General features: G+C 38.7%; 2 protein-coding genes and 1 long non-coding RNA gene across 3 annotated transcripts; 2 read left to right on the forward strand and 1 right to left on the reverse strand.

Annotated features, from left to right (window-relative positions):
• The first annotated feature begins 1,581 nt into the window (after nucleotides 1-1,581).
• Nucleotides 1,582-9,433, forward strand: Crtc (CREB-regulated transcription coactivator). Its single transcript, XM_036815871.3, has 2 exons — nucleotides 1,582-2,746; nucleotides 6,450-9,433. Exon 2 carries the CDS (start codon nucleotides 6,478-6,480, stop codon nucleotides 8,881-8,883), a length of 2,406 nt encoding a protein of 801 aa, XP_036671766.3. The 5' UTR covers nucleotides 1,582-2,746; nucleotides 6,450-6,477; the 3' UTR covers nucleotides 8,884-9,433.
• Nucleotides 9,434-11,656: 2,223 nt separating this feature from the next.
• LOC139353261 (uncharacterized) lies at nucleotides 11,657-15,759 on the forward strand. Its single transcript, XR_011604442.1, has 3 exons — nucleotides 11,657-11,797; nucleotides 11,878-11,995; nucleotides 15,314-15,759. It is a non-coding gene; the product is annotated as an uncharacterized lncRNA (long non-coding RNA).
• A 693-nt stretch (nucleotides 15,760-16,452) lies between these two features.
• LOC108015548 (selenoprotein F) lies at nucleotides 16,453-17,740 on the reverse strand. The gene is made up of 3 exons (XM_036815875.3): nucleotides 17,625-17,740; nucleotides 17,444-17,562; nucleotides 16,453-16,878 (listed from the first exon to the last, which is right to left on the reverse strand). Exons 1-3 carry the CDS (start codon nucleotides 17,661-17,663, stop codon nucleotides 16,500-16,502), a joined length of 537 nt encoding a protein of 178 aa, XP_036671770.3. The 5' UTR covers nucleotides 17,664-17,740; the 3' UTR covers nucleotides 16,453-16,499.
• Between the last annotated feature and the right edge of the window lie 198 nt (nucleotides 17,741-17,938).

Consider the following 17,938-nt stretch of genomic DNA (forward strand, 5'->3'; position numbering starts at 1 on the left):
GGAAAGAGTCATAATAGAGAAGTTTAAGGAACAAGAAAACAGGCAATGAAAGGGGCAAATATTCTGAATGGAAATGGAAGAAAAAGGGGAAATATTCAGGGAGATTCCTATCGCTTGCACACAATTTACCTAGCACTTTTTTTTGTGAACTTCTTGTCCTTCTTCTTGGCCCTCCTTTTTTATTTCCCTATTTCCTTGTCGGCCCTTAAATGTCTTCGTAACCCCGAGGCCGCCAATTTGCTTCCAATTCCCGCTTCAAGTGTCTGCGAAAAACGAAAATGTTCACCATTCGCTGGAGAGAGAAAAAGAACTAGGCAGATTCGTATCGGGGAAAACAATTTTAAATGGCGCACACAAAATGCCGGAAACCAGACACAAAATGTTAGCGGAAAGGGAAACAGACGTTTACACACACAGGCGCAGGCGGCCGCACGCACACATGCACACGAAGGCATTTGAATGTGTTAGTTGATGCAATTTAAACGCCGAAAATGGGAATCTAAATCTAAATTTTTCATGATCTATTTTAGCTTCTGATGGTTCATTTGATTGCTGCTTCATTTTTGTACATAAAAAATTATAGACTTCACACTTTTATAATAATACATAGTAATAAAACGATATATCTAACTGAAATCAATTATTTTATTATTTATCTTTAAAAAAAATGTTTAAAACTGTTTTGAAGAAATATTTTATTTCTCTAAAAGTTTAATTAAAATCAGCCCCTCACTTATAAATACGTAGTTGATAATGAAATGCAATATTTGTACATAAAAATATTAATATTTTCAATAAAACAATTTTTTGTTGATACTGACATCAATAACGGATCCAAAAAAGGTACTCCTTTTTTAGCATACTTTTTGAACTTAACATATTATAAAAGTTTTTTGTCAATACATATCACATAAATACATTACATAAAAATATTAATCAGTTTAATTTATTTTGAAAATGACCGGTTACAAAATTTACATATAAAACTTAGTGGGGACACCTACCTATAAACCGAGACACACACCCTAGCAGCAAAGGTTGCGCACTGATTTTTTTGTTGTTATCGAAAAATATCGATAATATAGAGATGATCTGAGATCCCAGTAAATATTTTTAAATATTTATTTAGAGGGTATCTTTTAACATTTATTTAATCGGCATGTTAAAATAAGAATTAAATCCTGCATTTCATTTTAAGGATTGCTGTATTATATTTTGCATTTCATTTTTTGCATTTAAATTTAAAAACTTTCTTACCATACATTTTTTATTTTTATTGTTTTTGAAAATAACGCATTTTTCGACAAATAAAACTTTGTGCGAAAACTTGTATATTTCAACCAAAAAATGTGGTATTTTTTTCACACAGGGCTACATTTTTAAAACTGGAACATATATAATAAAAATATATACAATAATAGTGTACAGAATAATTCAATTTCAAACAGTTACTCTTGCTTTTTCGAGTGTAAGGTAGGTAACACGGGCTGCCAACTCTTTATTTAGACCGGTAGAGAGTTGCCAACTCGTTTTCCATGACTCGATTGCACTGGTCCACAGGGCGACTCTTGCCAAACGATAAGAATCGCCTGCTGATATCGATATCGAAGAACGATAGGCCCGATAGGAAAATATGAGAAAAAGTGGAAAAATAACAAAACAAACGTGCGAAAAACGCTGAAAAACGCGACGCGCAATTGCAGAACGAGTGCACAACCAGCGAGCGATTAAAGCAGCGTGCGCGGAAAAGTGGTAAAACCACGGAACAAAGCGAAAAAAGTGGGGAGCAGAGCCATCACAGCGACGAAGATGAGCGAAGAAGAAGAAGCGAGGCAGCAGCAGCAGCAGCTAAGGCAAAAGCAGCAATAATAAGTTGTTCTCTGTGCGAGTGAGAGAGTGCAGCAGAGCAAAATAGGGGCATAAAAAAACGCGAAATAAACGAAAATAAGAATACGAGATTGCTGCGAAGTGAGTGTGCACAACGGTAAAAGTCCCGTTGCCCGCAATAATCTACCGCCCCGCGTGCCCCTGTGTGTGTGTGTGTGTCTGTTTGTGTATTGGTGGTGATATTCCCCCATTGGTGTGCGAAAAACAAAAGCCAAAAAATCGGAGCAAAGAATATATAGAAATCAAGGAAATGCAATATAGAATCGGCCGACGCCGCCGTGTGCTGTAATCCCAATTGGACTCCCAATTGGAGGCACACTCGTCCGCAGAGGCGCGTGTGTGTGTGTGCGTTGTTGTATCTGTGTGAAAAGAGGTCAAAGGCGCAACAAAAGTTTTTCACTTTTCATGCGGTAACCAAAAAAAAATAGCGCAAAAAAAAGTGCCAACCAGCTGAGAGCGCAAAATACAAAAAAAAACAACGTCGCAGTTTTGCGTTAAAACAATAAACCTCTCGCAAGTGTGCGTGCGCGCGTGGCTGTGTGAGTGTGCCAGAGCGAGGCGAAATACGAAAAAAGAAAAACAATCAGTTGTTAAAATAATCCCCCCAACAAACCGATTTTCGGATTTAACAACTCTCGGCTTGCAAACAACTCAAAATCAAATCTGGTTTTATTAGGCGACGCAAAAACAGATGAAAAAAACCTAAAAGGCCATAACAACAATAACAACAACGAAAAAGCGCCAAAAAATTGAATTCTTCTATATGAGATTTTAATCAAGCAAGAATCCAATTTGCATAGCACAAGCGCGACAGAGAGAGAGCAGAGATCCAATTGGAGTTAGCGGCGAACGAGAGAATGTAAGTTACGCCTCCGCCCGGTCCTCCCCCTTCTTACCGTTCGTTTTGTTTTTGCCGCCTCTTCGCTTTGCACACTTTTCTGCAAATGTTTTTTCCCCCTCCCTTTTCAATTTTCCTTTCAACTGTTGCGGTTGCGCCGCGCGATAAATAAACAAACAACGGAAATTATTCAAAAATTCCAGAGAACGCGCGTGGCTATAAAAAAACGGCTGATAAGCGATTCCCAGGAGTCAATAGTGTGAAATAGGGCGAAGGAGAGAAGAGAGAGAGAAGGATAAATAGGGAGAGAGAGCGAAGGAGAAAAAGAGAACCAGGGAGTAATGGGCCATTCACACTATAACTACAGAGAAAGAAAAATGTTTGAATTTATTATAATATGAATATGAAAAATATATGTATGAATGTATCATTAAATTAATATACATATACAAAATTATAAAATATTTTTTAAAGCTGTTCATAAAGGATTTATTCAAATTCTTATCAGACTTCATTCCAATGAAAATAACAGCTGATTTTTTCTGTGCACTCTATGCCCACTAGTCCATTATTATCAGGGGCAGTATATTAAGTAATTATTAGATGTCATTATCGATTCGTGGGAATATTTCCGCTTTGCCCCAACACCCACCCCTCCCTTAAATACATACCCCCAAAAAAACCCACTCCCTCCGAAAAAGCAATATCTACCTTTGTTTAGTTTGAGGCGTGCTCGTCCATTTTTATGGGCACAATTGCCGCCCCAACCAAAAGTGTGAGCCGCATTCGAAATCTCTTCGCTCCTGCATCGCATTCTAGCCATAATGGGCCTTACACTTCCGATATCTACCGGGATTAGTCACCTAGTCATTCTTGAGATATGTAGGGATGGTCACGAAGTGGGACTTATTTGAATGAGAATAAGAAACCTCATTCGGATATTGGTGGGCGAAACTATAGGTAAATTGTTATCCACATAAGGATACTATTTATAAGGCAGCATTTTTGTTATATCAGAATTCAAAGACCGATGGAATAATTGCTCCTATAGATTAAAAATAATAATAAATAATAAATAAAATTCTTTTTACTTTCCTTTAAAATGTAAATTATTAATTTAATATTTTTGTTTCACACGTAACGCAATTGTTATAGTCTAATAATATTTTATTATTTATATAAACTATATTTCTTAAACTTTTTGCCCTTTAATTAGTTTTTATTGTTGCATACTTATCTTTAGTTATCTGTAATCGGCTAGTAATTTTTAACAATCTTTAGCTTTAACTTCTGAGAATGTATATCGCTAAGCGTTGTTTTCACACCCAGCAAAAAAAAAAGTTACCATATCTAAAATGAGTCAGCATTTAGCTAGAATTAACACGTCCACAACAGCCCACCAACAATACTAGATTCATTTTTTATACCAAACATTTTAAGTCCAATGTTAGTTCCAAGAAACTCCCAAGCAAATAAATCAAAATGATAGATTAGAATGGAATAGAACCCAGGGGAAGGGAAAATAATGCATTAGGAACAGCTGAGAAATGAGGTTCTCTCGAATGGAATTATCTTAATCGATTTAATTGAGCTATTCTTTTTCTTCACCTGAATAAGAAATCGATAAGGTTAAATAAGCAAATGGTAGAAATTAATGACGGTTTGTATTACGGCTTGTGTTTAATAAGTATATACATATGTGGGAAGTCCTCATTCTCAGGCTCATTAAGTTTGTGGTTGGAAATTTCTTGGGAAAAATTGTGTTCCATATGTAGGTATTTCCCAGACTTAACAACATGCAATGAGTTTCTTTCATTCATCATCATTTATTTTATTTATTCAAACTTCAAGGAAGTTTACACATATTTTGGAATGAGTAATATTATTAATAAATAATAGATAGTGCGGTCAGTTTTTATTGAAACAGAGACTACAGAGACTTCCAAAAGAAATATACCCGGAAATGTGTAATACTTAATTTTCTTACAGTAAGTTTGGGGGCTTCCAAGTACATAGAATATCATTTTTAAACTTGACGGATTAGTCTTTAACCTAACAGTACCTAATAACATTACAAATAACTATCTTTTTGTAAAGGTAAATTACTTTTTATTTTCATTTACTATCATGCATGACAACTGCTCTTTTTTTGGGGGTACTATGTGAACGTACCTTTTGATAAGAACTGAACCCATCTGAGAGACCACATTTTTATGTCTTTGCAAGAGATAAAGAGCAATTTTTGATTTTAGCTTGCTTAGATTCTTTTTTTGAGCGGTTATTGGTCACCATTTCAGGCTTTTGTCAACACATCAGACGGGTATCATCATCATCATCGAACGAAAAGTTGTCAAAAGCTGTGGAACTGGTTTATGGTTTTAGTCTTTAGGAAGCTACTACTATTTGGAGCATAATCCGAGCTACGTTTTTCTGATTTTGGGAAAGCGTGGCAAAAAGTTGTTTTTTTATAAAATGCCCTTCATGTGTGAGCAACAACAAAAAACAATAAGCCAAAGGCTTCAACTTTGCACTGCCGCGGAACCGGAATAAATTAATGCAAAACAAAAAAAAAAGATTATTTCGTTTGCTACGCAATTCGCGACATTTGCATAATGCAGCTGCAGGTGGCGGCGGCGACGAAAAGAAAACAGCCGCCCCCCGATAAACCCGCCTCCCAAGACCACTACTACCTATACCTATACCTATACCTATAACCGAACCCAAACCCAAACCCAAACAGTCGCTTTCAAAGAACTATAAAAACTTGTTGTTTGCCCTGCTCGTCGCTTTTTCCCGCCCTTTTTGAACACTCGGCAGATATATATCGCATACGTACACATGTTCGTACATATGACACTCGTTATGCAATGGCATTGAAATCGCGTGAAGAGAGGCGAAGAGAGGGCCCCGAGACCGGGACAACCGGGCAAACATTACTACGCATGGCGTGGACCTCAATCCGAACCCGAATCCGAATCCAAATCCGAATACGAAAGCGATTGCCAGTTCTCCGACTGGGACTCGGACAAACTGCGACTGTTTTGTATCTGTATCTGGCTTATCAGCAAGTCGCTCGACTGACAAATTGATAAAACAAGATTGGGGAGGGGGTATTGGGTGGGGTTTACGGGTGGATGCCGCCCCCCCTGTCAAAACATTTCCATGCCCTTCGCCGGCAGATATATGTGAAGGGGGGGGGGGATAGAGGTGTGCGCTCAGGGAGCGGAAATGCCTTGAGATGGATAAGCTAGCTTATGACAACAGATTGGAGACTCCACCTTTTCACGGTGCCTGAATAGAGTGAGTTAAAGATGTGCCAATTTTAAGGTTTGTTCGGCAATTTCGATTTAGTATTTTCAGTTCTTTTCTTATAAACAGGACATGGATTGGGAACTGAGCTTAGTTTGGTATATAATCCAGTTTTACTTTTAAATACTTTCCATTTGTTATATTTAAGTTATTAAGTCTTCGAAATGAATATCAATTAAATTGGAAATAAAGAAATTGTGCATTGCATTTCTACAAAGTAACTAATAATGAGTAATGTCAACAAATAGTATAAATCACTTGCTAATTAAGTTAGATACTATGTATCATAGAGTTAACAATAACAAATATTTTCCCTTACATCTGTGAGCAAAAGCAATAAAAACGCAAAAGCCCTTACCATCTGACACCTATAATTCATATATTAAATACTTAACAATTACCTATTCTTAAACAGATTTTGTGCCGAAGACACATCCTCCACAATGGCCAATCCGCGCAAGTTCAGCGAGAAGATCGCGCTGCAGAAGCAAAAGCAGGCGGAGGGCACGGCGGAATTCGAGCGGATCATGAAGGAGGTGTACGCCACGAAGAGGGACGAACCGCCGGTTAACCAGAAGATACTGGAGAACCTGGTGGGCGGACAAGAGGTGAGCCAATCCTCGCCAGGAGCTGGCAACGGGACGGGTGGTGGTGGCGGCAGTGGCTCGGGTAGTGGAGCCAGCGGTGGAGGAGCCTCACCAGATGGCCTGGGCGGCGGAGGTGGCTCCCCGACGGCGTACCGCGAGTCCCGAGGACGCAGCGTTGGCGTGGGACCCATGCGGAGACCCTCGGAGCGCAAGCAGGATCGCTCGCCCTACGGCAGCAGCAGCAGCACGCAACAAACCCTTGACAATGGCCAACTTAATCCGCATCTTCTCGGTCCGCCCACGGCGGAGAGCTTATGGCGACGCTCTAGCTCGGATTCTGCCCTCCACCAAAGCGCCCTGGTTGCGGGCTTTAATGCCGACGTTAATTCGATGGGCGCCAGTTATCAGCAGCAGCAGCAACATCAGCAGCAACAGCAATCTGGCCAGCCAAGATCTCACTCGCCGCACCATGGGATAAACAGAACCCTCAGTCCGCAGGCGCAACGCAGAAAGTCGCCGCTGCTGCAGCCCCATCAGCTGCAACTGCAGCAGCTCCAACAGCAGCAGCAACAGATGCAACAGCAGCACCAGCACCAACTGCATCAGCAGCTCCAAATGCAGCAGTTGCAACAGCACCAGCAGCAACACCAACAGCAGCAGCAACAGACCACGCCATACAACAACGCCAAATTCGCGAACCCTGTGTTCCGGCCGCTGCAGGATCAGGTCAATTTTGCCAACACCGGCTCCCTGCCCGATCTCACGGCCCTGCAGAACTTTGGACCCCAGCAGCAACAGCAATCCCAGCAGCAGCAGCAGCAGTCGCAACAGCAACAGCAGCAGTTGCAACAAACCTTGTCGCCCGTCATGTCGCCGCACAATCACCGCCGCGATCGGGATCAATCGCCCAGTCCGTTTAGTCCGGCGGGTGGTGGAGGAGGTGGAGCAGGACCCGGTTCACCCTATCAGCAGCAACAGCACTCGCCCACCGGCAACACGCAACAACAGCAGCAACAACCCAGCAGCTCGCCTCACCTGTCCTTTACCAATCTGGCCACCACGCAGGCAGCTGTCTCCACATTTAACCCGCTGCCAACGCTGGGACCGCACAATGCCACCGACTACCGCCAGCCACCGAATCCTCCAAGTCCACGCTCTTCTCCTGGTCTGCTGAGCAGCGTGTCGGCCACGGATCTGCACTCCAGTGCACCGGCCAGTCCAATACGCCAGCAGCAACAGGCCCAGCAACAGCAGCAGCAGCAACAACAACAGCAGCAGCAACAACAGGGCCACCAGCAGCAGCAACAGTTCGATAACTCCTACAATAGTCTGAATACCTCGTTTCACAATCAGTTTGAGATTTTCTCGCTGGGCGACAGCAATTCCTCACCGGAACAGCAGGGTTTCGCCAATAACTTTGTGGCCCTGGACTTTGACGACCTGAGTGGGGGCGGCGGAGGTGGTGGTGGCAGTAATGGAGGAGGTCTGACCAACGGCTACAACAAGCAGGAGATGTTGGACTTTAGCGAGCTGAGTGGCAGTCCGGAGGCGAGTGGGAACAACAACCATATGCGACGGGGAGTGAGCAATTTGAACAACAACGGATTGAGCAACGGTGTGGGATCCACGCACAATGGCAGCACAAATCTAAATGGAGCGGGGAACAACAATAGCAGTAGTGGAGGTGGCTCGGCCCAGGATCCTTTGGGTATAGCCGCTTCTCCAGTGCCCTCACCCCTGGGTTGTCCCAGTTCACCGCTACCGATACCCATGTCGGCGCAGACCTCGCCACAACAGCAGCACCACCACCACCACCATCAGCAGCAGCAGCAACAGCATCATCAGCAGCAACACCATCAGCAGCAGCAATTATCGCTGTCTCTGCACCATTCGCCGCATCATTCACCGATGCACTCGCCGCACCATGGGAATTCACCGCTTTCGAGCAGCTCGCCAGTGAGTCACAATGCCTGCTCCAACTCCAACGTGGTGATGAACCACCACCAGCAGCAGCAGCATCAGCACCAGCCACACCTTCATCAGGGATCCTCGCAGAGTCACACGCCGACCACAGCGAATATACCCTCGATTATCTTCAGTGATTACTCCTCCAATGCGGACTTCTCCAGGGAGATCTTCGACACACTCGACCTGGATCTGGGCCAGATGGACGTGGCCGGGTTGCAGATGCTGTCCGACCAGAATCCCATCATGATCGCTGATCCCAATATCGAGGATAGTTTTCGTCGCGACCTCAACTGATACTATGAGGAGGCTGTTGCGGCCATCGAGAGCGGAGTGCTGCTAGAGGAGGACTACCAGGCGCTGTTAGGATCGGAGGCGCTGGCGGATGAGCAGGTGGCCACAGTGGAGGCCGCCGCAGCAGCATCAGCAGTAACAGTTGAAGAGGCAGATGCAACAGTTAGCGACAAGGACAAAAAGGATTTGGAGGTGGTGGAACTGCTGGTGTCGGGTGTGATGGACGACCTGGTGGACTCCAGTGACCTGGACGAGGAAGTGCGTAACTTCTTCTTCTAAAATGCAAGCCTTTTTTGTTAGTCGTTGTCACAACTGTTGGGACTTTCATTTTCAAGCGAAATACGAGGAAGTGAATTCAGTTTTTAAACACTTCCAATTACATTTTCCCGATTAAATGCCATATTGCTTAAGCTCATGATTCACAAGCTAATGTGAATTAAATTAATTTCGGAAATGTTGACGAGGGAGATTGTGAAGTTTACAAAGTTGTATAAATCACTTCCGCAAATTCTTGATGAAACTGAAAGTTTTCTAACAGGCCTCAATATTGTTATCTCGTTATCGTCCGTGCTTTCGTAGCTAGCTCTTACAAAAAAAAGTAAAAAAAAATTATAAATATTAAATGAATCGTTAACCCTTAAGTGTACTTGAGTGTCTTTTTACACCCTCTTTCCTCAAAAATCCCTTGCACCCCTGAAAAAGCGAAACATATTTTACAGCGAGTCTCAGATTTTACTTAACTACGCACATAAGTCACTATACAATTTACACACTTAAGCTCTTATTTCTGTATATAATACAATACCTAAAGGGAAGAAAGCGAAAAGGATTGAAACCAAAAAGTGTCTTAGACCAACGACCAAAATTATATTCTCTACAAGAAGATAAAGAAAGCTGGAAAGAAAACTATCTATTCGGATATACCATCTAACCTGGTTCCGTTCGTTTGTTTGATCCAAGAAAATAGCTAGCTAATTACGCATATATGTGCATCTGTAAAACCCTATCTACATTATAATCCCAATGTGCCGTCGAAGCAATTACTAGAGTTTAAGATGCCGATGTCGAAACCGATCCCCTCAGTGCTGTAAAGTCTTCAGAGTACCCCCCGCGAAAACTTTTCGAATACAAAACGATAGATAGATGTGTGTATATTCGAGATCCTACTTCATAAACGCAGTATCACAAACGAGTATATAACCATGCATACTTATAGCTAAATACATATACTGATAAAAAGTTGAATGTCCAGGCACAAGTGTAGCTCACAAACGGAATCCAGTTCCAGTGTCCTGCTCCGACAAATTTTACGAAACCAACAAGAATCAAAAGCCAACCCAAAAAAAATAAATTAAAGAAACTTTAAGGAATTTTTTACAAGTCTTTAATAAATAGTAGATAGGTTTTTCCAAAAAACTTTTTCCGAACGATAATTATCGAACACGGACCTACGACTACTACCCCATAATACCCAAACCAACTTAAATCCGTTGTCTTTTCAAGTCATTTTATTACGAAAGTAAAATATTTAAGAATCAAATCAAAGAAAGCTTTATGGCCTGCAACCAACAATAAGGAGAATGGAATAGCTAGGATAAGGCGATCCTCAACCCTGAATAATACGTACTGTTTATAGATAATACGAACCCCGTAAAACATACACATACATCATTGAGTCTAAATCTACTTAATAAATGTAAAAAAAAACTTATAAATGGGATAACACAAAAAAGCTTCAAAAGTGCAAAGAGAAAATTTTTTATTTAATTCGAGTACCAGAACTTCTTATACATATGCATAAATATACAACAATAATGGTTAATATTAGTAACCAAAATGTTTTTGCTAATATAGCCCCAACAAAAAGATTTCCTTTTTCTAATTATCGATGTAAAACTCTAGTTATAAACTAAACTTATTTAAGACGAGGATAAAACGCGAAAAACTTTACAAGCGACACACAAAAAAGCGACGAAAAAAGAAAAATACATATATAAATGTAATTTAAAAATGTAATTTATGTGGGAAACGCGCAAAAATATATATAGATCGATAACATTTGTCTCTGCTGTTTTGTGTTAAAATATACACGTAAATAAAATGAAAACTTGAAGAACTATAATAATACTAGATAAGTGAGAGAGAAATGCTAATTATAAATTATACTATTATTATTATACGATATGTACTAAGTAATTGTGTATGTAATATATAATTACATTTAAAATATCGGTACATCAGAACAGCAAAAAACCGCAAAACCCGAGGAGAATAAGCCATAAGATTATATTCAATGTAATAACACAGTTATTTGTTTCAAATAAATCTTAAATTTGATTTTAAAGTCCAGAAAACCATACCTACTCGAGTTTTGTTTTCAGTTTTCAGTGGATAAATTAAGGGTAAATGATTTTAAATTCTAAATAATTTTAAACATAGAGTTGGTATGCAGTAGATATAAATAACTATATTAATTTCTCAAAATACATATTTTTCATATTTTCTGTGCACTGAATAGCGCAACCACCTGTTGCTCCGAAATTCCGCTTACGTGGGCGACTGCATTTCTAGGTGTTCGAATAATGGCACGTAAAATTATGTAAATTTATAGAAAAATAGTAATCAAGCACATTTATTAATTGCTCACCCGCTCTCTGAAAGGTATGTGTGAGTGAGTAGTTTGTGTCTTTGTTAATAGGCGCGACGCAGTTTGTGTTTTGTGTGTGCTAAATTTAGTAGTCAAAGTTCAATGCGGAATATTGAATAACTGGAGGAAGGCACTACGGCAAAATACTCCTCTTTCGAATTCTACTACTTTTCCAGACAGCTTGGTACATATTTGCACATGTGCTGCGATAGAGAGCCACCGATCAGGAGAGCCGGAGGCAAGACAACAAATAAAATATTCACTAAATGCGTAAGACGTCAACTTGGTTTAATAAATAAAACAAGCAAGAAAATTAAACAATTCCAAAATCAAGTTTTCGATCTTTACAGCCAGCAACTTATAAACAAGAAAGAGAACCAAAGCTAGAAACTAATAAGCTACACGGAAAGAAAATGGTTATCAATACAGAAAAATGTGAATAATTTTATTTTACCTGGATATCCGCTGGTGAGTGTGTAATATACGTTTTAAAATATATTAAAGAAATGTGATTATAAAGTATAGTTTTACTTTAAGTAACCGAAATATTATGGTGAAGTAGCTTTATTCTTATTATAATTTGTATAGATATCCATATTTTTTTAACCCTCTATAAAGTATTTTCTTACTTTAGTTATACAACATTAACTATAATTAAAATATCAAAAATTAATATATTTTTTGAGATTTGATTGCATTTATCAGATCAATTTATTTATATCATGGTTATATAACTATGATCTATTATGATCCTAAAATATCAGTATAATAATTAAAAAATAACATGGTTTTTTTCTCTGTTGGGAGAGATTTTCGATCGGCAGAGAGATAAAACTTAGTATTCCGCGTGGGAGAGCTGATATCAGCGTTATAACGGTAAAGGGCAAGCCCCACATATGGTTAACCAAAAACAAACCGACTATACAGTCAAGCCTCTTTGCCCAAGATTAGTATTATAGCCAAGATCGAACCATTTTAATTGAAATGTTTTCGCTAGCTTTTATTGCTGTTTATGTTTACTTTTCACACTCGTATGTTTAATTATAATGTTAGCAGCACTTGAGCGGCCCCAAACATCTTTCGGGGGGTACGACTGTACTAGCTAAAAGCGCCAAAACCAAACGGAAAACGTTAGGCCCAGATAGCCCGATGTTTATTATTTTTTCGCGTTCATGTTAGACCTTAATTAAGTGTTAAAATGGCATGAAATTAAATCTGCGAGTGTGGGTTAGCTGGAAACGATGACGCTGCGACGATAACGTCATTATCGTTATCACCCCCAAGCCACTCGAAAGGCGCAAATGTTATCAGCACTCGCGCGAGAGCAACAACAACAGATTCCAGTCCGCAATCCATACCCAGAATCGGCCGACATTATTCAGCTCCAGCATGGGGCTTCAGCACACGGCATCCGCCCATGCTCCAATCTCTCCACTTCCCGGGGGGCCTTTGGGGACATTGGCATTGCCGTAGCTATAATGCTGTATTGCTATTGCTATTGCTATTGCCACAGCCAGCTGGCTCTATTCGAAGAACTTTTCAACGAACAGCAGCAGTCAAATAAATAGCAACATGTCTTTTTAAAAAACCAACGTCATTCTTAAAAATATTAATTATGTCTGTTTGAGAACATCAGTTCAAAGGGTTATTTCACAAAAATGAACATACGTTTTATACAATTTGAACTAAATAATTTAGAAATAAAGATCATTTTTTTTTTAAATTTGGTTTTTAAAACGATTAAATTGACTCGATATTTCGTTCTTAGAGAGTTATAGTCAGATTTAAGAAAACCTCCATATAAACCTCTATATTTATGATGATATGATATTAGGATGATATATCATCTTATAAATAAAGCACCAAGGTAATTATTTCGTCCTCATGTTAAACCTTCGTACAATTTAACTTCCGGACGAGAAAAGGTCCCTTAAACTTCCAATTACAGAAATAAGAACACGACGGAGCTTCCAGATAATAAGACAAGTATGTACTATTGGTCTCTTGAAATACCTATAATAAAAAGTAAAATTCTTTTAAATTGTCATATTTACAACTTTTTTTATATACAAGTTTATATTTGGCGAGTTTCTATAACGTTTTTCAGACTCTCCGCTTACATACCAATTTTGTATTCTATTAAACTTTTTCTTCAATACTGAAAATATTAAAAAACATAAAGTATCACAAACCCAATCGTTAAATTTTCACTTTTTTCATCATTTTTTTTGGAAATTGAGTAAAAATTTCTGTAGAAGTTGTTATTGTCTGCGTCCTTGGAAACTGTTCTTTTCAAATTTAAATATGGGGATATTTTCAAGATATTTTTAATGAGATTTAAAAAGGTTTCTTACAATTTTGATTTCAACTGTGTAGGAGGGGATGTACAAAATCTTTATACATATATATCGTAGTTTTTGCAACGCAGGCCAGTTGAATGCACCCCAGTTGAATGCCTATATGGCACACAATTGATAAGAACGCAAGAGACTCTCGGATTCCAATTGTAATGCGTACCTCGGTGTGTGTGCGTGCGCAGGAGTAATCATAATAGCAAATAATTAGTATTGATTACAGCGCCTCCCCATTGATTGATAACACTGTGCAAGTCAGAAAATGCTAATTTTGCTTCAACGTCTATGCCTTACCAATTATAATTACTATAGTTTTTAAGCAGTTCTATTTTGGTAGACCATATTCACATTAACTGAACTACAATCTATTTTAACTAGTTAATACGAAAGAACGGAAAAGTAGTATAATGTATATCTTGGAGTTATTCTTATTTATGGTTAGTATATTAACTTGCCACGTGTCTTAAGTGCGTACATTAGGAGTACATTGTCCCTGTATATATATTTAAATTGTACGATTGGGCCTGCGTGTGATAGGAGCTAAAAATAATCCACATGCATCAGAGGTGCCCAGCATTGACGTTCGAGATTGGATTGGATTGTAATGGCACATGTATTAGGTTGGTTGGTTGCACTTTCTTCAAGGGTAATGCAGATGAAGGGTCCATCACAGTGGCGCAAGCCCTAAAGTATTATACAACAAACTTATATGGCGAGAAGAAAATAGTACTACTTTTGTACCACTGTGAAACGCCGACTTTGATTGCAACAATAGACAACAAGGACAGCAAATAAGAAATGCTAGTATAAATATGCATTGTAATGAAACGTAAACAGGCGATAGTGCAGAGTTTATAAGCAATTTTATTTGCTCTCCTCTCTCTGCCGAGGGCATGCAGCATATTTCGCTGCTTTAATCAGTTGTAGCATCATATTATTTAAAATTTTGAAATTGTGAAAACACATTTTAAGGTTTGCTTTCTTAAAGTCGTATTGTTTATCCTTCCAACGGTATTACATATACTTTGAGTAATAATTTTGCTCATAAGGTAAGCATCCCATACGATCTAACTTTTTTAAGCCATCTAGATAAATCTTCCTAAAATGCTTATTTTTATGGCGATTAGTAATTATGTAAGTTTTAACAAGCAAAATCGGTCTACTAGTAAGTTCCGGGTCAGTCCATTTCTTTTTAAATTTGTCTTATATATAGTAAGTCAGTTTATAAACAAAATGTTTAATCGTTATAAAAGCTAGGATAAAGTACAATATATCAAAATATTAAAATCATTTATTATTTAATACCTGTATTTTTTGACACTGACAAGAAATATTTTGAAAGCCAATAATACCTAGCGCCATTAATATATATTATTTATATACAAACAAATTAAAGTGAAAGAAATAAGATAATTTGACTATGTATTTTAAGCCACATTTTTTAGAAAACTGATCACCTTATAACATGGTTAACTGGGGAGCTGTTTGCCCATGCCCAATATCCGGATAACAACAAGACTAAGAGAGCGGAAAGAGGCCGATGTCAAGGCTGCGTCACACATCGGAAATAGACATCAGCTACGATTTTGGCGGGCATAAATATGCTGTTTGCTGTTTCAGTTACCACAATTACTCCAACAGGCTGATCAAATATTGATCGACTTGAAGACCCCCGACCATGTGAGCCTACTACGTCACTGCTGACGGTCCACAAGGGGGGTTGGCATTGTTGTTCTGCAGGGGGGAGGTGTACATAACATTCTGATGTCTTTGCGATAAGAATTCCGACCACAGTGAACAGACTTTGTTACCTCAGCCGGGAACTTTCCTTTCCCATCGATAACGAGATAACAAATAAAATGATTTAATTTATATTTATGAATCAAGAATTCTCACCTGAGGCGCCGCATTGCAGTAGTTACCCTTTCCAACCGATTCTACAGCTTTTCTGAGTGGCGCGCAAAAAAAGCTCATACATACGTTCGACAGTGGCTTCCAAACCGTAAATGTACAAATGTATAAAATCGACCTTAAAAACCTCTTAAGTCTCTTCAACAAACCTCAAAGAAACTCAAAGGTAAATAAATGGAATGACATGACATATAGTATTAATTATATAAGTATTAATATTTAGCATCCACATAATCTTATATTCCAGTTGTTTTTAAGTAGACCGGATCTTATGTGGGTTAATTTTGTTAAATTACGATTTCCAGCCACATTTGATTAGTTAAAAAGTTTTAATAAAATCATAATAAGATTTAAGGCTAATCTAATTTTGGGCATGTAAAGAATTTGTAACGAATCTGTTGTCTCTACAAATCTGATTAAAAATAAAAAGATATGACATCAAATCCAGCTTCTGTTACTGATACTATTCTGATTTTTCGCGTTACGTAATAAATAGTCCAATTCATAAATAAAATGTTACATTTTATGAAAGGTAAGTTGTTAAGAAAATTCATTTTTTAGAGTTTTTGACTTAACTTTGTAATTTGTTTTATAAGACTTCGTTATTTCTTGATTTCATTTGGCTCGAAATGTGTGTGGGAGAGATGATGTTTTAGAACTTTTAATGAATTCAATTTATTAGGCTACTGTTTTGGGGAATGATACTTTCAGATCCTATTAGTACGCAGATAATCCTCTTCGTCGTCTCCGTCAGCATCCTCCACAACGCTGTAAGAACTCTTGCCAGCACCATCCTTGGCCAGATGCGTTTCAAAGAACTCCTCCACGGTGTCCGTGTTCCACTTGGTGATGGACAGCGTCTCCTGAACTTTACCATTGGCATCGAGGAGCTTGACTACGGGGTCCAAGCCCCTTACGTACTTGATCTGCAAGTTGGGGAATTTAGCGGGCCGGCCGCTTTGGATGAAGGCCTGAATCTGCGGATAGGCCCGGAACTTGCAGGTGCACACCTCCAGTATGGCCTTGGCATAGGTTCGCTGGGCCGCCGGCTGTTGATCCAAAGTGCAACATTGCTTGCATTGGGGTCTGAAATATTAAAACAAATGTTAATTGTGAAAAGACTTTGGCTTCGGAAACCGAGGCATGAAATAGAAAATGCGATCAAATTTGATTTTAAAACCAAGAGCATTAAAAATAATTTTTGTTATAGAAATTTAATAATCTATAGGGTATTATAATGGCATATCCCAAAAAATCGAGTTGTCTAAGAGAGATCTTCCAAAACGTTTGCCCAAATCATATTAAATCTAAGCCTCCGATTCATACTTTTCAAGTTCTTGACGAACATATGTTGACCGACTTGGCTATTGATCCTGAGAAAAAAATTGAAATACTACATACATATGTATACCCAAACTATTTGTTAATACACAAATTCAGTGTAACTGAAACATTTGTTTTTTCTAGTTAACAAAGATTTGGAGAAGAGGAAAGGCGCTTTACTATAGTATGGGTTTTTAGATAAGTTACATATGAGGTGCGCCTAATTAGCGGTATCCAACATTGTTTTACAATTGCCTGTCTCAACTACTTGCATACCAAACCTATTATTTTATTCTATAAGGATGCATCGTTGATTCCTGCAACTCACTTGATGGTATCGAGTCCAAAATCATCTAGTTTGTCACAACTCGAACACATTAGTTGTGCCTTGATGAAACCCAATTCCCGGCATTCGGCGGCTGTTAGTTCAGCATGGATTTGCTGGCACTGCACAGGATATAAAGAAAAATATGAAAGTTGTACATGCTTCAGATACGGGATTAACTTACGCTTAGGGCCAGTAGCAGAAATACTACTAATTGCTGCATTTTTAGGGCTAAATTTTAATTACATTTACTACGTCCACGTCGTGTTTACAAAATCTTCTTAGCTTAGTGGTGGGAGATGATGCCTATCGTATCATTCTGACGCTTGTATCGATATTTACCTGTACTTTAACAACCGACATCAAAAAAATTAAAAAGTAAAAAAATAATTTGTAATAAGTGCTTACCAACCTTTTTTAGTTTTTTTTGACTGTTTAATTTTATATTCATTCGATTTAATAACTTGGCTTTGTTTCGATAGCTCATCACGATCTTAT

This window comes from Drosophila suzukii, chromosome 3, assembly GCF_043229965.1.
Source record: "Drosophila suzukii chromosome 3, CBGP_Dsuzu_IsoJpt1.0, whole genome shotgun sequence".
Lineage (NCBI taxonomy): Eukaryota > Metazoa > Arthropoda > Insecta > Diptera > Drosophilidae > Drosophila > Drosophila suzukii.